Source organism: Motacilla alba, chromosome Z (genome assembly GCF_015832195.1).
Source record: "Motacilla alba alba isolate MOTALB_02 chromosome Z, Motacilla_alba_V1.0_pri, whole genome shotgun sequence".
Lineage (NCBI taxonomy): Eukaryota > Metazoa > Chordata > Aves > Passeriformes > Motacillidae > Motacilla > Motacilla alba.
In genome coordinates, this window is record NC_052046.1 from 71,942,268 (window position 1) to 71,964,818 (window position 22,551).

General features: G+C 40.9%; 1 protein-coding gene across 2 annotated transcripts in view; it reads left to right on the forward strand.

Moving 5' to 3' along the window:
• The window catches only part of MEGF10 (multiple EGF like domains 10), an 84,945-nt gene that overhangs the window by 56,745 nt on the left and 5,649 nt on the right, over positions 1-22,551 (forward strand). For both annotated transcript variants that reach the window (XM_038124938.1, XM_038124937.1), the window contains exons 13-23: positions 231-333; positions 9,494-9,640; positions 11,705-11,839; positions 12,175-12,303; positions 14,861-14,989; positions 16,074-16,202; positions 18,065-18,193; positions 18,723-18,959; positions 19,930-20,057; positions 20,220-20,343; positions 22,279-22,323. In XM_038124938.1, the coding sequence (XP_037980866.1) occupies positions 231-333; positions 9,494-9,640; positions 11,705-11,839; positions 12,175-12,303; positions 14,861-14,989; positions 16,074-16,202; positions 18,065-18,193; positions 18,723-18,959; positions 19,930-20,057; positions 20,220-20,343; positions 22,279-22,323 (1,435 nt within the window). The remainder of the gene's footprint in view (positions 1-230; positions 334-9,493; positions 9,641-11,704; positions 11,840-12,174; positions 12,304-14,860; positions 14,990-16,073; positions 16,203-18,064; positions 18,194-18,722; positions 18,960-19,929; positions 20,058-20,219; positions 20,344-22,278; positions 22,324-22,551) is intronic.

Consider the following 22,551-nt stretch of genomic DNA (forward strand, 5'->3'; position numbering starts at 1 on the left):
ATTTTCCAAGAGAGCATAATTCATTCTTTATCTTCCCCTTTTTAATGAAAGAATGAAAGTGTAGGATGCTGACACGTTCCAAACGCCACAAGTATTTTACATTAGTAACAGCCTCGAGATTCAGGAGAGGTCTGTGGCTGCTTTTTGAGGGCTGGGCTGACCCTAACTTGTCTCTCCCCTAACTCCCAGCTGCCATCATCTCCGGGGTGTTGTGTTTTTTGTTGCCACAGGACGGTACCTACGGCCTGGACTGCGCCGAGCGCTGTGACTGCAGCCACGCGGACGGCTGCCACCCCACCACGGGCTACTGCCGCTGCCTCCCGGGATGGTCAGGTACAGGAGACACTCTTGGAAAGCACAAAAACAGAGTTTCCCCCCAGGGGGACTTGGTTTTGTGGGCAAAGGAAGAGTTTGTGAGGTTGGAAGGGGAAAGGGCCCCCGTTCTGTGACCGCTGTGTCCCTCCCGTGACTCACAGCTTGGGAAGTTTTCCAGTGTGATCTGCAGAAAACTGGGAATGGAAGGGGAAACTTTAAAGCTTGGGCACCTCCACTTATAAAAGTGGTGATCAGCTGTAAATATCCATGGTTGTTCTGGTAGCTTTTGGGTAAAGCATCCTGTACAGGAACTCAGTAAGCTTTGTTCAGGCAGCCAAGAAGAGGATGAACCATTGTCCTAACTCATCAACCTCCTAACTTGTCTCAAACCAAGACAACTGTGCTGCCATTTCAGTGTCTCAGCCTTTTAAGTTTCTCTGCAGATACTTTGTCCTCTACAAAAATTTTCTCACAAGGTGTTTCTGATTTTTTTTTTTTTAACATTATGATTTTAAGGACTATTGTCAGTCAAATCATTCACCAAAATTTGTGTTTGGCACTGTTGTTCCACCCTCTTGCCAGTGGAGAGCAAGATTTTTTATTTTTTTTTTGAAAACGTGGTGGAACTTTGCAGAAAGGCAGCTATCACAAAATGTTCCCTTTATCTCTAGGAGGGAGTTTTAGGTCTCACAAGGATTTCTGAGCTTTAAATTTGGAAGAGCTCTTTGATCTTCTTTAAAGTTTAATTAACACTGTAAGTTTGCCCCTCTTGGAGTGTTCCAGCTGCCTCTCTGTGATACTGCAATGTTGCAAGGGTCAGATCTCACATCACCTGTCTGTGTGGGCTCCTTCCATTTAATAATGAGGAGTCAGCATGAAAAACAAACCTTAAATGAGCAAAGCATGTTTGTGCTCTGAAAATCAGTGATTTGTGTTTTATTTGTGATTTTAGACATATTCCGCTCTTCTATAAACTAATACTTAGCCTAACTGACTTGTAGGTTCATGGTAGAGTTGTTTTCTTCTTTTCTATGGTGCTTTTAGACAAAGTAGGTGGAGGTGAGCTAATAATCTCCTCAGATAGGTACAGTCTTGCTATTGTTTTTTCCCAAACCTTTATTTCTCTATGCTCTTTCTTCCTAGCTCTGTGGATGGATTGCCAGCGTCTTGTTTGAAGTACCTAATACTTGCTGTCTACAATTCAGGTTGATTAACTGTAGCTGATTACAGCTTACCTGCTGTTTTTTCTACTTTCTGTTCAGATGAACATGACTTTTATGATTATTGGGGGTAGGAAGTGGAAATCTCTAGGGGATACAGATACACAGGCGCACAAAGAGCTCCTGCTTTGCTCTGGAAGACCAAAGCTCTCTGTTATTTACTCATTTGTCTGTTTATTATCACTTTGAGAAGGCCTGTCTCTCCATTTCCTCTCAGTGTGAGTGAGAGGAGCTTTAAGAGCTAGTCCTCACTTAACTGAGGCAGGACTTCTTTTGGTTCAATTCTCTTCCTACAAGCTGCAGTGTGACTTGCCATCAGCCACTCAGATGCCTCAGGAGTGCAGAAAGTAGTAGAAGCTACCTGATTTAATTACTAAAAAATACTATTAGCTTCATACCCGCTATTGCTGTTTTTGCTGACACTACTTTGTGTTTATTTTGTCGTGATGGTAATTTCCTTAACTTTCAGGTGGTTTTCAGGTAATTGTGTGTGTGTTTGGACACATTTCCAACTTACATTTGAATCTGCTCAAAATGTGATCTCATTAATTACTATATGTATTAATCAAAGAATGCCCACCATAAAAACATGTGAAGAGTTGCTGATCTTAATGGTGCAGGTAGGAAGAGCTGTTCACAAGTCCTAAATGCACAGCTTGAAATACATCCTGTGAGTCTTCTAAAATGAGACAGACAATCAGGGTCAAAATGTGTTATTGAATGGATCCAGGTTAAAACAGGCAGTTTTGAAAGGCCAGGTTAAAAATCTAGCAGTGTTTTTTATAACAGGTTATAAAAATTACCTGACCAGTGTGATATAACTAACCCAGTTAGTTGTGTGACAGAGGCTTCAAGTGCAGCACAGACTTTGACTGTGCTTGGATGCAGGTATGGGAAAGGATAATCTATCAATAATATAGAATATATAATATATAATAAGATAAAGACATAGTGTAGTAATTTTGTGTAGTGAAATCTTACTTTGCCTTTGTTCTTAAAAGGAAAAATACTTCACAAGAAAGAGACTTGAGGCCCAATTATTGATAAAATGGAGCCCCTCATCCCTGGATGATGTCACCAGAACAGCATGTGTGTGACAGACTAGTTTTGACATGTTGGTGATGTCTAGACACACTTTACAACATCCACAGCATAGCTCACTTTATACTCAGTGTCTGGAAAAAAAAAATCCTCCTCCCACACTTCACATGTCAGAGCAATACCAAGAGAGGAATCCAAGGCTTTGTGCAGATGCTTATATTTGGAATGATTAAAAAAAAAGGAGGGAATACTTCAGGAAAGGGCTCTCAAATAGCTGTGCTGTAGCAGTGCATTGCAGGAATAGCAGAAGGTTGTAGGATTAAGGAAGGAGGTTGTGCATAGGGTTGTGGGGAGAAGCAGGTGGAGGATGTGTGGAAAGTACAGCAGCTTCTAAAATGAAAGACATTATGTGGCTTGGCCTTTTGGTTTGGTTTGGTTTTGGTGTTGGATTTGTGAAAGTAACCATCAGACATACTAGTTTTGGGTGGGTAGTGTTACCTACCTACTTGAAAAACAAAGAGAGGGAAAAACAGATTTTGGATCAGTTTAATTCTTATCTAACCCAAATGAAGTATTTAGGTGTTTAAAACCATTGGTGTTAAACCAGTGTTAAAAACAAATACATTTTGAGGAAGCTTAAAAATGTGAACTTGTCTTTCTTGGTTTTAAGCACAAATAAATCCATGATGCCAAGGTGAACTTCCCAAAATGTTTTGATGCCATCAAATAAACACAGACTTTCCAAGAAGGTACTTTAAACGCAGCATTTTCCTCAGCCCTGTGAACAGAACAGTTATCTGCACTTCCCCCAGGGAATTTCATCAGAGGGAATAGTTTATGTAACTTTTCGGAAGCAAATGAAGGAGTTACACAGTTGTCCCACAAGGCTGGGGAGCAGGAAACTCTGCATGGGGAGGGTGGGTCAGTGACCTTGGGGTGTGAGGGAGCTCTGGGCTGCTGACGTGGGCACGAGGGCTTGGCCTCAGCCTCCAGACAGAGCTGCAGCTCCCCACTGGGTCAGCACTGAGATGCTCTAAGGTTTTGTTTCGTAAAGTAGTTTTTAGTTTATTTTTGAGTATGCCCAGGGAGTTCTCTTCTCCTCACTAGGTTCTGCTTAGGAGTAAAAGTTCAGTTTTTGACTGTTGTGTTAAAAGAGTCAAGAAGCAGTTAAAATTAACTTTCATTAGATCTCTGTTTTTATTTGGGATTGCTGGTTTTCATTTGGGTTCTGTTTCAAGCTAAACAAAAGCGACTTAGGTTTACAGGCCCCCTGTTAGAAATCCTGTGCTCTTTTGTAGTTTGCAAAATGTTTTCCCTCTGCAGCAGCTTAATTCTGTTTAGGGAAGGAAGAGTTAAGGGTGATGTTTTTTTCCTGGCAGTCTGACCATTCCGTCACGTTCCAGGAGCCACATGACAGGATGGCACAAATGAGAAACATCCGCCCACACAGAGGATGATGTCTGCCCCAAACTCCCTCATCCCTTGACATTTTCACTGTATCTTATAAATAACTTCTTTTTCATTTGGAGGGAAAATTCTTTTTCATTTCTCAGTAGCCAGAGAGTGGAAAAGAGTAAGAACTATTAAAGTAGAAAACAGAAGAAACACACAGAAAATACACTCTCCTGATAGGTAATGATAATTCTCCTATTAAATTATACCGAAACTTTTGGTCAACTTCCACTATAAAGGTATATCTAACAGTTCTCTCAACAAGCAAACCAGCAAGCACCATGATAGTTTCATCCCTTAATCTTATCTGTTCTGCAAGCAGCTGTCAAAATAAATTTCTCCCAAATTTCCTGAAAGACTAGGGAGCTCATATTCTTGCAAACAGAGGTTTCCCATTAAAGCATTAATCAATTAAATTAAGTAAAGCAGTATAATTAATTAATTAAAATGGCAAAAGCTTTTTCCCTCCAGACAGTTTATTGGTGTAATTGCAGTGATGTGGGTGTTCCTGATCAGACATCACTGCTCTGCTTCCCCTGCTGCAGCTCTGCTGTACCTTTGCATTTGTGAGGAGATGTCACGTCAGGGTGGCGCGACATTTGTTACTCTCAAAAATCAATTTAAAGGCCATGTGATGCCAGGGATTATGAAATTCCACCAGTCTGCTATCTGTACCAAAACAATGGCAGTGGTTTGTGGAAAAGACAGATGCAGTAATACCAGCCCACATTTTACCAGCATGCAGAGTGTTCACCCACAGGCTGCAGCAGGAGGGGTGTCGGTGACTTTTTCTGTGCTGGACACCTGCTGGCATTACTCAGCTCACCCATCACCAGATGTGTTGTTTCTGTGTCCTTCCATGTGCGTCTGACAGTATTTCTGACAGGCACATTTGTTGCTGGATTATAAAGGGGTGGTCTGCCATCTGACACCCACCCCACTGGTGGAAACACCCAGGGAGGCTGCAGCTCTGCCTTGACCCTCAGCTTTCCATGAGCGTGCATTTTTAACCTGTCCTACAAAGCAAAAAAAACATAATTGGAAGGGTTCTGTCTCACATTTGGAGCAAAAAATTGCTGTAGCACCAGTGCATCCAAGCCAAGATTCTCTTGTAAAAACATGGCCTTCCCTCTACTGCCACCAGTTCCACCTGGCCTCCTGAAGGATGAGGCCCTGTTGGGAGGAATACTCAGTGAGGTGCAAAATGAAATTATTTCTGAGCACTCTCTCATTATAAATGACTAATTTGCTTTTCAAGCTTGGGGAGAGGAATTCTCCAATAAGAGGTTTGGTTCCACCCTCCATCTGGGTTTCACTGTGTCCATATGTCTGTCCTCTGTGTCATGTGGTGGATTTTTTGTGGAAGAAATACCACCCTTGTAGGAAAAAAAATAGCTTTAAATCAGTGATTAGGGGTACCTGTTTTCTGCCTACAAAGAAGTTAAAAAAGGGAGAAGTTTTACTTGCTGGTGGCTGCCTGGGGATTGATAGATGAAAAGAAGAGCACCTCTGGAGTGGATAGCAGTATGGAGGAAGAGTATGGCCTTCAGCAGGATACTTCAAATACCTCAGAAGGAATTCTGCTACTAAAATTTGCAGATCAGGATGTCTGCCTTCAAACTCAGATGTCCTTGTAGATAGTCTTTCCTAGCTAGCTTCCTACCAAAATTTCCAGCCATGACTCTCCTGCTGCTGCAGGGAAGCAGCTAAAATCTGAACTTCTACAGAAAAATCTCTGATCCTCTCATTAGGTCCTCAGTTTAGGACACTTAAATTAATTCCTCTGGCTACCTTCAGCAGTGGAGTAAGTTACCACCCTCCCTCAAAGACAGTGAGGGTACTTAAAAATAGTGACTGTGACATTTTTCACCACCTCCCTTTTTGGGCTGCCCGTTATTTGACAGAGAAATTAGGAAAGTAATTCTCACCATCAGAATTTGCAGCTGCCTTGAATAAAAATGTTAGTTTTTCTCAAATATGAAGGGCGAGCTCTTGGACCAAGATTCCTCCAGCCTTTGAAGGTCTTGTTCCTTGTTTAGTTTGGGCTGCTCCATATCCAGTTGTGCACTGACACACGGGAAGTACACCAGAATATAAATAGTTTTTAGTGCTAAGGGGTTATGCTGGAAAGTTCCATGTGTGTTAACATAAATTGCACAGCAAATAAAAGTTCTTTTTAAAAAAAAAAATATTCTTATTAAAGTTTGGATAACCTTTTATCAGACAAATGGAAACATAGTAAAGGTGTAAAACAGCACTTACTCCAGAAGTAAATTTGCCTTGGAAGATAGTAAGAAATAATTGGTAAATTCCCCCCCCCCCCCCCTCAAGTGCTAAAACAGATCAGCTCTTTGTTGATCTGACTCGGGTGGATCACTGAGTCTCAACTTCAAAATACAGCATAGGGAGTGTGCAAATACTCTGCTAGCATGGGCAGAAGGAGTGGTACCCCTGAAGAATTCTTCACTTCATTCATGCAATTACGAATGCTGGGGGAATGCTGATTTGGATGTGAGGCCCCCAGCATAAAGCACTGGGCATTAAATGCACGAGCATTTCTTCAGAGCAGCTTAGCTGAAGTTTATCATGACCATTCAGCTATTGCCTAGCAACTTGTGAAGGCCATCAAAGAGCTCTTTGTCCATAGCTCTGGCAAAAACATTTTCTCGCAGATATCCTTATCAGTATCAGAACCAACATGAAAACTTAACAAAAACAATTTTATTGTGCAAGAGATTAGTACTTGCACAAAACTGTGGTCATCATCAACCAGTTGGTAACACTGTTGTAAAAGCTGAGTCTAATCTTGCTTTGCAAGTTCTAGTAAAAATGTTTTTTTTCCTGAATAATTTCTGGCTTTTCTCTCAAAGCATAGCTTCCTTTGCCGAAATTTCATAAAAAGCATCACTCTGGAAATTAATTTTTTAACTTTTTATATTCCCTTCAATATTTCTAACCTGTTCTTTCTAAAAAATACACATTTGGTTTTTACAACCATAAGATATGAAACTCTACTTGTTATTTTTAAGTGTCTTGTGAACTTGCCTAAATAAATAAATAAATAGTGAGTGAGACTGAAAACAATTTTAAGAAGTAGAGATGAAGTAAATAACTAAATGATTTCGGCCTTGCTGCATTTGTTCTTTCCACTCAGAGGACTAAAATTTATTTTCCTAATGATCAAGAGTGAGTATAATAAAATTACAGTGAAACAGAATCGTGTTCAGCAGTCTTGCAGTGTGTTATGTTGTCATCATTGTTACCCAGTGGCATTTAGTGCACACTGTTTATTTGCTGAGTAGAATGATGCCATTCTTCACCTCCTCATAAGGGATGAGAGTAGGAAATAAAAGGCAGGTTTTTTCAGTTTCCCTGAGGGATGGTTTTCCCTGATGTGTACTGAAGGAGCCTTTTTCACCCCTTTTTTCAATTTTAGTGGTAGTTTCTGGGTGTTTTAAGCCCCGTGGCGCTGTGCAGCATGGGACCCATTGTCTTCCCCATGCCAGCGTGCCTGCATCACCCTCGGACACTCTGCTGTCATAAAGCATCCTCTGTGCACAGATCAAGGCAGTATAATTGAGCCTGGTGTTATTGTATGTCACTGGTCTACATAATCTCAGATAATGCACTTTGGTAGCTCTTGGCAACCACTGGCTTGTTAATAGTGACCATTATACACTGAGCACCGCTGACAGCCATTGAGGCTGTGAAAAATGTCTTTTCTGCAGCAGGGTGCACCGAGTGCAGCTATGTGTGATATGGCAGATAACCCTCTGAGGTGCCCTGCCTGTGTTTTCACAGACTTAGAGACCCAAATTCTCAAGTTTGGGAACACCAGGAAAAGCAGCAGCTGGAAGAAGTGGTCTTGTTTCTGGGGAAAAAAAAATTAATTAAAATACAGTGATGTCATACTCCTCTTGTGCACCAGCATCTCTCAAAATCAAACCTCTCTCTTTAATTTGCTTAAATGAGTTAATGAAAATTGTGAACTAGACTGCTAAGAAACAGTCAGCACTGCCTCTCAAATGTAGATGGAGACAGGAGAACGACACCGTCTAGGCAGGCAGAAAGTGAAAAAGGAGTGATGTAAGCAGCCTTTCACTTTCTGACAATAGGTTTGTTTTAGGTCAGTACTGGTGATCATTGTGCAGTTAGGGCTTTGATGTGGCCTGGGTACTGTCTGTCAGTATCTGGATTTTTAAAGTCAGGTGTTCTTCTGTCGTGCTGGCACAGGTTGGTGCAGTCTGTTGAAACACATTATTTGATTCTTCAGTCTGTTGATTGTCCTGCAGAGAAAAACAGTTCAAGAGTCTGGAGTTCTACCTTTCTTCTAATTAGAGAGTTGGGTTTTAGATACGGGCAGCTTTGCAAGGCACATGCTGGGGGTGTTGAGGAATCACCTCTTAGTCTGCTCTATCAGCAAACCGTGTAATTATTTCTCAGGATTTTTACAAGCAGTAGGTTCTGGTGCTCAAAGTTAAAAGATTTTTTTTCCTTGTCACATGTAAAACTGTTTTGCTTTTTTTAGGACCCTGGCAGCCACTGAACCTGTGGCATATTTTGCTGGAAATACTTACAAAGCAAGACATGCTTGTGGTTGGATCCAGTCCACTTTTCCCTTAGTGGAGGGTTCATTCAGTAGAGGCATTACAATAAAACTTGATTGTTAATGCAAAGTGCTGCAGACACAATACGGTCTGAGTTCCACAGTGGTGCCTGCTGGCATTTAACATGCACAGTGCTTCTGAAAAAGCAGGGAAATTATATTTAATGCTGCTGCATTGTGAAGAAAAATGACAAGCAAACAAACAAAAGAACCCAGCAAACAAACGGTGATTGGATGGTCATAGTGGGTGGTGTGTATTAGGATCTATGTGTAGAGATTCAGGTTGTGGCCATTTTACAATCAATTTTATAGTGAAACAGGTTAAACAAAGCACTGACTGACCAGCATCCCTAACGCTGTGGCAGCTCAGCATTTTGGAATGCTCACATGGTGTGTTTGGAAACCCTTTGTGTACACTACATTTTTCCGTTCAGTACGAGGCTGAGCAGTAATCAGCTCACCACTAATTAGAAGTCATTCTGTGTCCTGCACCCCATTATTATACACAAGTTATATCAGACACAAAGAATGCTCAGAGGGAAAAGTTCCTGCAATACCTTCTGTCGTGCATTTCCCAAACATAAAATCTGAAACCAAAAACCTTCTGCTGTTTTGAAACAGCCATTATGGAGGAAGCAAAAGCCATTTATGTGCCTCTCACCAAAACTGGAATATGAGGGAAATTCACTGTTCTGGGGAATGCAGGAACAGAGATGCAGGTTTATCTTGTTGTACTTTCCTGATGTTAGTGATGTTCTGATAAACAGGTTGTGTGAGCTGCATTTTAAAGTTCAGCAAAGGTTTAACCTAACTGTGCACAAGAGCTCTTCGCAGATGTTTTGTTTTTTTGTGGTTGCAGGTATTCACTGTGACAGTGTGTGTGCTGAGGGGCAGTGGGGTCCAAATTGCTCCTTGCCTTGTTACTGCAAAAATGGAGCATCCTGCTCTCCAGATGATGGGATCTGTGAGTGTGCACCAGGATACAGAGGCACCACTTGCCAGAGAAGTAAGGACAACATAAATGCTTTAAAAATCTCTGTTTCTCCCTCATTTGCTTGGAAAACATATCATACAACATCCTAATGCTTTGCTAATTGCAGTCTGAAAGGCTAGGAAATACTCCTTGATTGGACATTTTATCAAAATGCATTAATATTCAGAAAAAAAAAAGGGTTACCTGAAAGGAACAGATGTTTCCATCTAGTAGTGCTCTTCTTGTTATGGTACAGCTTTCATTTTATTCACTCTCTGTCCTGTGGCACTGTTGTGAACATGACTTTGCAAGACATGTCATAGGGGATTCCATTCTAAAGCATTTCCAAACACGACTGATGAGTGTTCAGTTTGTAATACAGGTAAGTAAAACATACTTGAGTTTCAGAAACTAAAAGCCTTCCCAATTGTCTGCTAGGGACCGTCAGCTTAGTCAATATTTGGGGCCTTAACACTTGTTTTGTAAGAATAGTCAGTGGGATCAAGCCCCACAGTGAGCAGAGGATGTCAAATGTACCCATGGCTCCTTTTGAAAAACTTGTCTGGGTAAAATACAAACTTCACAAAGAGAGACACAGATGAACTAAGGAAAATCATGCCAGAATCAGGGAGGTAAATAATAAGTCTGCCCTCCCAAGATTTGTCACATTTTGCCAGCAGTCCAGCTGTCTTGAGTTTGAGTCACTGAAGCTGTGAGGGAAAGGTGTTCAGGGAAGAGAAATGGGACTTGTCTGGAACTGGAGGGGAGCCCAGTTTCCAGAGCAGGTCTCCCAGAAACAGGATCCAGCAGCAGGTGGGTTAAGGACAAGCAAAGGTGCTCCTGGCTCTTCCAAAAGAGGCTTAAAAGACAGGCGATGACCTGAAATGGTCCTTGTCAGGGAGAAGGAGAACCAGAGGAAGGTGAAGTTCTGTCAGTCCAGGAATGGCAACATTTCCAGCTGAAGGGTGGGTCATGGCACTGCTAAATCCCACATAAGTGTGGCATTAGTATTCCTTGAGTATTTCTGACTGTGAGCACTAATTATTCTCACTATCTAATCTCTAAAGGCCCTGCAGTCAATCCGTGCATCCAAAGTGTAACACTGCCATGTAAAAATGTTCCCTGGTGTTCTGGAGCTGTGCCTATAACCTGGACAAGAGGCTCCCAGTTCAGTGCCCCTCTGAGGCACAGTCTGCAGGCTGGGAAGACAAAGGTCATAGGAATAATTTGGATCCTGGTCAGAAACTGCCTTTTCAGTAAACAGGAAGACCTTTTGGCACTGTTTCACTTGGAGAAGTTAATCTCTCTGGAGAGATCCTGGCCATATAACTTGTATCAAGTGTGTAATTAAAAGACTGAATCTTGAATGAAATTGAAATATTGAAAAGATTCCAAGGTAGTTTAGTAAGTGCTAATTGCAGCTGTTCAGGTATTTCTCTTGATCTCTTACCTAATATTCTAATTTACCAGGAAATAAATGCCAGAAGGGATTAGATCAAGAAAGAAGGAGAAGCAGCCTTTTTTCCTCCCCCTTTTTTCTTTTTCTTCTTGAGAAACTCGTGCTTTTAGCATCACAATTAACTGCACAACTCTGTATTTCTAGTCTCAGGTTCCCTGAAAGTTAGAGTGACTCTGTACCATGTAAAAGAAAGGTTGATTGGAAAACATCTGTGCTTTTTATCCAGTGAAGTTGTGTTTTTATCCAGTGAAGTTGAATTCCAAGTTAGAAAACACATCAGGAATCAAGGTCTAAGATGACCTTACTCACTAGAGATAAAACTATTCTCTCTGTTACTTCAGATGTACTTCAAAAGATGTCCTTGTTTAGCCAAAAAAAGAAAGTATGTATGCATTCCAAACATTACCCAAGTTCAGGGTGGCTTGACATGTAATGGAATGTCAGCAAAGTCGTGATGAACCAGAATACACCAAGTCCTTGAGGAGAGGGAGCAGATCTTGTTTTGGGAGTGTAAATCACTGAGCTGCACAGATAACAACGACCACCTCTGGGGCTGGAAAGCAGAGCCAGTTCCAAGGCAGGGGAGGGTGGCTGATGGCAGGGCAGCAGCAGTGACAGCTTGTCCTCTCTGGTTCCAGTCTGCTCGCCGGGGTTCTACGGCCACCGCTGCAGCCAGACCTGCCCCCAGTGCGTGCACAGCAGTGGCCCCTGCCACCACATCACGGGCCTGTGTGACTGCCTGCCTGGATTCACAGGAGCCCTCTGCAATGAAGGTACAGCTGGCCATAAACACGCCATGGGATGGTTTGCATTCCATCACTCGGGAGCTGTGAAACCAAAGATAGTTTCTGTTGCGGAATGTTCGGTTTATAAATCAGAAGTCTTAGGTTGTTTCATCCTTTAGCACGAAAGCCTCTGTACTCTTAATTGCATTATTTGTGTAGTGAATATGGATATTGTGCTCACTTCAATTTAAAATACCTCACTTTACCCTTATACTCAGCAATACCTCTCTCAATCCAAATATTAGTTGTTTTCTCCTGAATTGAAGAAAATGAAATCTTGTTCTGATCACCAAGGAGTTCTAATTCTGATAATGTCTTCTCAGTATGTCCCAGTGGCAGATTTGGGAAGAACTGTGCTGGAATATGCACCTGCACCAATAATGGGACTTGTAATCCTATTGATAGATCCTGTCAGTGCTACCCTGGATGGATTGGTAGTGACTGCTCTCAGCGTAAGTACCCGGGTTTTTTCACCTTTAATTTTAGAACAAATAATGAGGGTGCAGCTACTTAAAATGCCTTTTTTTTTTTTTTTTTTGTAAAGAAACACTGTCTTAACTCAGAAATTAGGACTTCATGGTAAATAATGGAGAGATAAATAATCCTAAACTTCTCTGGCCAGGCCAAGAACAAAGCTGAAATTTTCTCAGACATAGGTTAGTGCTCTGGCTGCACAACCATCCTTGATCGCACTGAGCATTTGAACATTTTGTTAAGAAATTTTTCACTATGCCTTTTTTTTTTTTAGTGCTTGTAACTCTGTGATGGATTTTCCTCTTTCTTCCTCTTATAAGTGTTTTCACAGACAGACATTTTTAGTGTCATTCTGCCTCACTCAATGAGTATTGTCTACCTGTGCTGAACTCACTGGACTCTTCATTACTGCCTTAAAAAGGAGAAGGGAAGGTCCTAATTTTACCATTTTTTTAAAATTTACTTTATTAAGTAGTCACTCCCCATGCCTGGATGGGTCTATGAGATTTACTAATTAGAGGGAAGAATTGTTTTAAGGAAGACTCTCACAAGAAGCATATCCAATCCCATAAGGTGCTAAAATCCACTCAGTCACATGCCAAAATTTCACTCGGCCCACTTTTGTGAATGAAAGAAGCTGCACCATACCCTGAAATGTCAGACATTGTGCTGGGGTTTCCAGGGAAGTGCATTTTTTAATAACATGGCTCATTGGTTTGTATCATTTACGGTTTGACTGGCCCAGGTTAACAGGCTCTGCACAAGTGCCGGGTAGCATCTGGCCAGTTTGGGAAAAGAACCCAAAAAACAACTTTCCTGGCTAAATTCTGTGAAGTGATTAGCATGCACAGCCCAGTATGATGCTAAAATAAATCTTGGGCCCATTCCTGTGGAAGCCAGTGGCTACAAAGGTCCCTGTTTTTATGGTAAAATAAGTAGGTAGTTGGGAGAGTAGCAGAATAGGGGTATTTAGGAAGAGGAGGGACTTACTCACTGCATCAATATCAAGAAAATGGTGCCAGCAATATGAATGGAAGTGTTTACTGAGGCTGTGCTCACAGACCATAACAGAGGAAGTTTATTTGCTTTGTATAAAGGCCTTTCGTTCACATGGAAAATAATGATTCCATTAATTTCTTTCAGAACCAGCGACCTTTTTTAAACTTCTAACCTTTTGCCTGTATGTGATTTACATTCCTTCCTAGCTGACCACTAATTTCAAACACAAAACAATAACAAAAAAGTAATTACAAGGCACAACTGAAGTGAAAGTAATAAAAAAACAACCTTACTGGGTTTTTTTTTTAATTCATCATAATATAATTTTTAATGAACTGAAATTTGGGGAAAAAGGTGATACTTTGGGAAAGAACACCCCACTTATGCCTGAATCATTATGCAAATGTGTAAAGGATTCAAGAGTTTTATTGGTCTCAGGCAACCCGATCAGTACAAAACAATAAGGAGTTACCACCCTTTTAAATTTACACAGGAATAAAACCAAGGCTTCAGTGTCTGACCTCTTGCTTCTCTCCTACAAAATACTGACACTGTACTTCCATGAAACGATTTTTAAAGTACTAAAGAATTATTTATTTTACTTTTTATTTTTAAAATACTAACTACTTAAAGCACTGCTGTCTTTTACTAAAGGGAAAAAACCCTCAATATGAGAATCCTACTCAACAGAAAGGGTCTATTCTTAGAGTACCCTCTTCACTTAGTGATATTCTACCATGAAGAAAATTATCTTTTGCTGTCTCTGAATAGTAATTAGTATTTTGGAACCACTTCACAGTTCTAGTGGCAGCACATAGCATCAGATTCATCCATCATGACATTTCCAAAGCAGCCAGTAAATTCTGTCTCATAATGAGTCTACATGATTGTGCACAAAATAATCTCCATTCTGTGGATAATTACTTGGTGTTTAGAAATATTATATTGATTATTGGATAATTACTTGGTGTTTAAAAATATTGTATTGATTATTGGACCCACAGAAGCAACTGAGTTAAGCAGATTAAGGTACAGACCTGATTATCTTCACCATGTTTAGGCAAATACATGAAATTTAATAGTGGAAGCACAAGAAGCAGACTCAGTATTGGATCTAAAGCTCTAGGCTATATAGGAGTTTCCACCTTCTCTGTTTTCCTTCACTTTTTGAGGTTTAAAAGCTGTATCACCTTGACTGTTTGCAGAGTAAAAAACAAGTGAAGAGAGGAGACCTAATGGTTTTCTCTGTGAGAAAGCTGCTGTGAATGTCCTATTTACAGAGTATTGAGTATGCATTTTTCACCCATTTAATATTTTTAAGCACTTTTTACCTGGAGTAAAATGATTCCTTAGCTAAATAAACTAATAAATCTGTGGCTGTTTGCTCAGAACAGAGCAGCCCAAAGCATAAACTCGGGAGAAAAACAGCGAACAGCAAACAAAGCAGTGCTCATGTGTGAATGAAAGCAGCTCTATTCATCTGCATCAAGGAACCTTTGTCATTTGAGGTTAATTAATTGCTCTGGGTTGTTGCAGCTTGCCCACCTTCCCACTGGGGACCAAACTGCATCCACACGTGCAACTGCCACAATGGAGCTTTCTGCAGTGCCTACGATGGGGAGTGCAAGTGCACCCCGGGCTGGACTGGCCTTTACTGCACACAGAGTAAGTGAATTTTGTGCTCATCCTTAGTCTGAACATCAGTGACAGAATTATCCTCCAGAACAGCTTGAACCTGGAATTCAAATACTGATACAGAAGCTGTTTTTATTTAGAACCTTGAACGATTATTTCACTAGACTGTAACATCATAATTTCTTCTGGGATTTTCTTCATGTAACAATACATAATTAGTGATTTTTTTTTCCCCTAAGAGCTTTTTGTTAAAGTAAAATAGCTGTGCAGTAACTGGGTGGAGGTATGTGTCGTTCATTGCATGCAGGCTAAGAGTTCATACAAAGTTTGAGAAATAAACATTTGTTAGAAATAAATACGGGTAAAGCTGGCTTCTTATCTTTTTTATATTACACTTTCAGTTTGGTTTACCTTCAGTTCAGGTCGCCTCACTTGAGTGTGATCCTGGCCACAACCCCTGCATTTGACCTCAAGAAAAATAGGACTGCTGACTGTGTTTTGCATTCAGTGTTCAAATACATGTTTTTCATAAAATCAGAACTTTGCTGTTTCAAATGAGTAATGTCATAGTGGCAGGAAATAACAGATACATTACAGGACCATATGGATGCAGTTCTGGGAGACATTCACTATGCTGGTTCAGCTGTCAGCTATCAGGGGTTTTTTGCTTCCTGCTGGTGAATAATGATCTCTTTGCAGTGGTGTGTCTTCTTCATACTGAAATGGTTTCTTTGTGAGTAGCTCAGGTACAATATGTTGTTGTTTTGGCTCTTTTAATGCTTCAACACAAACCACAAAGGAAATATGGCCAGAGAGTCACAGACTGATGAGCAGACTCCCAAAGTGCCCTCAAATCTCTTTGGAAGCCCGTTTCTTCAAGGAGCTGTCTTTTCAGAACCTCTGCTGCCAGCACCATTTCCCAGCCTCATTTTTGCCTGATGTGTGTTTTGAACCACTCCACACGAGGCAGGTCTTGGCCCCTTGCACTGACAGAACTCTCCATTTCGGGAGCTGCAGGAGCAACCCTCAGTAACACACCAAAGCAGAGTGTTTGTCTTCCACTCCCAGAGCAGCTGTTTCACCCCTCTCCCCCCTCCCTCTGCTTGTGTTGCAGGGTGTCCCCTGGGGTTTTTTGGGAAGGACTGTGCCTTGATCTGCCAGTGCCAGAACGGAGCCGACTGCGACCACATCAGCGGGCAGTGCACGTGCCGGACGGGCTTCATGGGGCGGCACTGCGAGCACAGTGAGCACACCCCTCCCTCTGCCTTGGGACACAGCCTCTGGCCTCCAGGGCCACTTCTGATGGGCACAGGGCTGGCCACGGGCTTTTCCAAACAGTTTAAAACCCAGCAGAATTAAGTTCCCACAATTGTGGTTTTTGTTTCTTTGCACTGCGTTTTAGTCGCTTTGGGCGTAACGCTAAAGGAACACCCAAATACTCCATCATGTAAAAGCAACAAAATGAATCCAAGGAATTGTTATTAGCATCCTGTGAAAGCAACAAGATATATCCATTAGTACAAACCACGGTGACAGCTAATAATTGGAAAACTGGAGATAAGAACTGACCCATCAGTACTGGTGGGTGAAAATAACCTTCGCAGTGTGGGTTTACAGCGCAGCTGGTTTGTAAAAGCGTCGTAGGTGGAGTTTTGTTCTCGTCTTTTCACACACACGTGTGGTTCTCTCCTCAGGAAGATCAGGGATAACACCACTGACATCACTGGTGGTGTAATGTTGTGCAACATTAAAAGAATAATCAGGCTTGTCAGCACAGGACTGTTTGTCCAAGCTTTGCTGACTTTACAAGGCTCCCAAATTTGTGCATTCAAATGACATCTATGTTTTTCTTCAAAACATCACAACTGTTCAGGAAAAGATAACTTTTTAAGATAGTCTCTCGAAGTCATAACATCACTGTGAATAATTTGGCAAATCTAACTCTGTTACGGATTTTGTATTTTATCCTACAAGTTGATAATAATGATTTAGCAGCGTTAAGTTACATGGTCTTGGTATTCATTCTAATTCAGATCTTGAAATGCAGAAATATATTACAACATGATGGGTTTTGGCCACCCATTTACCTCAGTATTTATAATCTTGTTTTATTTAGTGTAATCAAGAGAAAGAGGAGGTACATAAACATGAAGTTTTTTCACTTGAGTTGGGATTTGTCAAGACTGCAAGACCATTCTCTGGCACGCATTGAGTTACTTTATTTTTTAAATTATTCCAAATTAGGAATGCATGAAAGTTGAGTTAAATTATTTTAAAAAGATAAAAGGAAGTAAATATAGTTGCAGAACTCTCAAGAAATATCAGAAAAAGTGAAGAAATACTGCACTTGCTAAAACCATCAGAACTAGTATAATGTGCCAGGCCACACAGTACCAAGAGGTGGCAGTATAAAAGAAATTATTTTCATCAGTGTAGGGTAATTCTCTACCAACATACTTACATGAGGTAGGAGACAGTTTGATAAGTAATTAAGTATTACATTCAAGTAATTCAAATAATTAAGTACAACTTCCCCAGTTACCTTACTCCCCATAATTTAGCATTGTTCTCCTGTCGATAGTTTCTCAGTGTATACATCACAGTATCAGAGCATGCAATGGGCAGCAGTTGTATTTCTCTGTAAATGTGTGGTTTTAGACTCACTTCTGATGTTTTACATCAGCCCATCTGTCACACCACAGGACACCATCCAGGTGTCTGGCTCCACCTGTATGATAATGAGATTTTTCAGGCGCTGGGATCTGAGTCTTCTGGCTCTTTATTCACACCTTGCCCATTTCTTCACTGCCTTCTAATTTCTAAAAAAATACCTTTTTTGCCTTTTTTTTTTCCCCCCTTGATTCCTCGCTGCACTGCCTGGGTGGCATTGCAGCTGAAGCATGAATACACATCTGAGCACAGTTTCTCCTGCACGCCGAGGAGGATGCTCCTCTTAGGAGCATTTCCAGGAGGGATCTGATGCTGATGACACATTGCCACCTGCTGCCCACGCACAGGAATGTGTGAGGCTGGGCTCCTGTGGTGCTGCCGACCTGTAACTCCAAAGCCTTTAAAGAGATTTTGCTTGCTTCTTGTCCTGTGCAGAGTGTCCCCAGGGCACGTACGGGTACGGATGCCGCCAGATCTGTGACTGCCTGAACAACTCCACCTGTGACCACATCACGGGGACCTGCTACTGCAGCCCAGGCTGGAAGGGGGCCAGGTGTGATCAAGGTAAAGCCCAGACACAATCAAATTCAGTGTCATCTTCTCACACAGAAAATGGCTTCGCCTATTAAGCACCATCTCTGTGTCATTCATTAAATAAATCGGACAGGTGTTTTTTTTTTTTAAAGTAGCCCGTTCTCTTAATTCATGTAAGTTTTGGAGGCTTTAAATTAGATTAGTGATAATTAACTGGAGCAGAGTGACTGGAATGTGGATTTGCATGAAATCACAGGGCAGTGCTGCTCAAAGCTGCTGATGGAGCATGGGCTTTGCCTGCCCCGTTCTTTTGCCCAGAGAATCTTCTTACTTCTTCAAATTCATGAAAACATCTCTTTTCTGTGAAAATTCTGACTGTTTTGCCTTTATGTGAAGATTCTAAATGTTTTTCCTTAAATTTAGGCCTGGTTTCTGGGAGAGTTCTATTCTATCCGTAATAAATACAGTTAGATTTAGAAGTGAAATTCTGTCTCCTGCTCCTGACACGTGACCCCCTCTGGGTTTATGCCACTTATTTTCATTTCTCCTTCTATTCCAGCTGGTGTAATTATAGTGGGAAACCTGAACAGCCTGAGCCGTACCAGCACTGCCCTCCCTGCTGACTCCTACCAGATAGGAGCCATTGCTGGCATCATCATTCTTGTCCTGGTTGTGCTCTTCCTGCTGGTGCTGTTCATCATTTACAGGCAGAAGCAGAAAGGGAAGGAGACACACATGCCCACTGTGACCTACACCCCTGCTATGAGGGTCATCAATGCAGATTACACCATTTCAGGTATGTCTTGTTTAGAATACTTTTTTTTTTTCCCCCCTCCATCTCTTGGCTTTGTGCTCAGATCTGCCCCTAACAGGGCTTGAATTCACATATTTCTGCTTTTTGATACCCTGAAGGTGGCACACCCTGGCAAAGTATCTTAATTCGAAAGAAAAGTGACCGTGTACTTCACTTTCCTGTGCAACAACATTTTACACCCTCAAACTTTTTTTCTGCATTAAACACGTACATTTCTATCCTCTGTGCCTGCTTTTATATACAGTTGGAATGTGGCAAAATCTGGTTTCTACAAGAGACTTTAAAAATCTGGTTTCTACAAGAGACTTTAAATTCAATGGCATGAGCTTGAATAGAGGAAGAGTGTCGAAAATCAGGATTTCCTGCTATCTGTAGCAAGATTCTGCAGAGAAATAGACAGCAAAAGGTTTGAAACTGACTAAGGGAAGGAGCAATGAAACTTAAAATAAGAGGTTTTGACCTATTATAGTGCCTGTGAGTTGGGATTCAGTGGGTACATGAGACTTGAGGCAGTTGTGCCTTCTGAACACCACTGTCAAGGAAAGCAGCAGCTGAAGAAAGCAGCAGGAAGACTTGTCAGAGTTAAGAAAAAGCAAATCAGCAAAGGTCCTGGTGTACTTGGAGCACCATAAAATGTTGGTGCAGACTTGATGGTACAAGTGACTGTAATGATGACTAGAAAGGAAAAACAGAGCAAGTGACCACAGCAGAGAGAGGAGGTAGCAGGTTACACTTGTGAATGCTCCTCACTAAAAAGGAGGACATGACTTGTCACTCACTGCCCTGTATCTCTCATTCTTGGAGTGAATAAAAGATATTTCGTTTTGTGTTTGTTGTTTTTTTTTTAAGAAACTCTAGGTCAGATTTGGAAATCAGTGCAGCACTCTCAAAAATGTATCTTAAGAAAGAAATTACATGTTTTTGTTCATTTTTCCTCTCTTTTTCTTTCCAGAAACCATCCCTCATGCCAATGGTGGAAATGTCAACAGCCACTATTTCTCTAACCCCAGTTACCATACTCTGACTCAGTGCTCCAGCCCACCTCATGTCACCAACATGGAGAGGCTGACCTTGGCAAAGGTAAAGCAGGAAAACATGGAAACTTCTGGCAGTCTTTAGTTTATTTTACATTGTTCCCTAATCTCTCCTATTTGGCTTATTTTTGCTCTTCCTGATTACCACCTGGAAATTCAGCATCTTCCTTGCACTTTCAGTTTTATTACCTCTCTTTCTCTGAAATAGGCAAAAACCAGCCAGCTGTTTGTGAACCTGAAAAATATGGAGCCTGGAAAACGAAGCGCTGTCATGGACTACACAGGAACACTGCCAGCAGACTGGAAACATGGTGGCTACCTCAATGAGCTTGGTAAAAAAAAAAAAATAAAGGAGGAGAATGGGAATGTTATTCACTGTGTGTGGGATGCATCCCTTAAGGCAGGAAGAGAAAGAAGTGACTCCGTGTGAGGAATGGTGGAACAGTTTTTGATGCCCAGTGCAGACATGATGTGTAAAATACCTCATTTTTATTAAAAGATTTGCTTATTGATTAGTTTCATAGAACAGTGGGGTTTTTGCAGTAAGTACATTTTGTCTACTTAGACAAAATTACAAATTCCTATTAAATAAAGGGAAGGTTGTATATGTTCTTTTTTTTTTAATCACTACAAAATGCAATCAGTGGCTTAAAAAGTATTTTTTCATTACCTGAGCCCCTTCAGGTGTAAATAGTAGATCTTCCCAGCTAAGCCTCCTGTTTGCTAAAAGACAGAGCATTGTCTTTAAGAAGAGAAATTCCCAAGAAATTGTCAGAGTTGCTGCATCCTGCTTTATGCTGTCTTTTCACCCTTTTCCACTCTCATGCATTCCAGAAAGGCTGGACTGTACTGCCCAGTGAAAGCCTTAAAAAGGACTTTCAGTGACAGTATAATTCAGAAAATTTAATTACCTTCATTTCTGGTACTTACATATATTAGACCCAGGGATTCAGAACAACAGTATGCAGCACTGATTTATTTTTTTCCCTGCTCTTCCCCAGCCTTGGTCAAACCACATTTCAGGCTCAGATCTGTTGTGTTTTGTTTGGGATTTATGGTTTGGTTTTTTAGGGGGATTTTTTTTGTGGTTTTTTTTTTTTTTTTGGTTGGTTTTTTGGTTTGGTTTTGGTTTGGTTTGTTTTTTTTTGTTGTTGTTGTTGTTGTTGTTGTTGTTGTTTTTTTCTCCAGGAAAGGATTTCAGTTGTAATTCTCAATACTCAGCTTAATATTTTCTTAGAGCATTTGAACTTGCACTGAATGCTCCTGAGAGACACTTGCTGTGGTTAACCCAAGGCAGGAGATCTTGAGCAACAGGGAGGTTCCAGAGGATTGGATGAATGCTGATATTGTGTCTGTTTGCTGGAAAATAAAATAGGATTACTTGAGTAACTCAAGGCCAGTGACCTGAGCATCAAACTTGTGAAAACAACAGCAGAGGTGACATGAAATCTAGTAAATAAAGATGGGGTAGGAATAAAATTAATTATGTTTAGGTCTCCTTAAAGTAATACCACTTCCCTCTTGAAAACTACTAATTTTGTTTAGATAGTGCATGGATAAAACCATTTTAGGCTTTTATGATGCTTCTAGCATAGTACCACAATACAGCCTAATTAAAAATGAGCTCTATATCACTTAAAACCATTTTAATAGATCAGCAACCAGGAAAGTGCCAGGTCTCCGAAGACAGCTGTTGTGCTCTTCTGTTTACTTTCATTGAGAGAAATCAGTGAGTAACAGGTAATTGCAGAGTTTTAGATTCAGGTGCAAGGTGTTCAGGCCTGGGGCTGGAACAGGGCGACCCTGATTTGGGAGTGATTAAATTTGGAAGCAGAGAAATGAGAATTGGAGCAAGCTCTGCACACCCTGAGATTTTCAGGTCAAGGTGGGATGCACTTCTGGAAGGTAGGGTTTATCCAGATTAAAAAAAAAAACAAACTAACAAAAAAAAAAAAAAAAGCTTTAATCCAACAGCACTCACTAGGATTATTCAAGAGTGAGTAACTGGCATTATGTGAGGTCAAACTTTAGATAATTTAATGGTCTCTTATGACCCACCTCCCCTGTTCCTGCTGGAAAATGTGCAAACAAAGTACAAGTGCTTCTGTACCTCCATCCTGGGCAGTTCCATGGTCCTTATGAGAGAATTATTCAGCTAGGGCAGAAATGAGTTCCAAGGCAATTCTTACACATTTAGAAGCTGTTGTCAAATCACTCTTTTTTTGGTTTTAAAACTACTCCATTTTTTTGTATCATTTTCTCCTCAGGTGCTTTTGGACTTGATAGGGGATATGTGGGGAAGTCCCTGAAAGGTAAGGATTTTTTCTGATGCATTTAGGTGAAACTACACAGAAATGCCTTTTACTCTTCTAAATTACCTTTGGTTTCGAGGTGAAAAGAACATAAAAAATCATTCTGGACTAAATTTTTCCTAGACACTGAATCAGTGCTTGTTTGTTTTGTTTGCTGGTGTGGGGTTTTTATCTTTTTGAAGGGAGGTTGTTGGATTTTTTTTTTAACCAACAAAACCACAAGCCAAG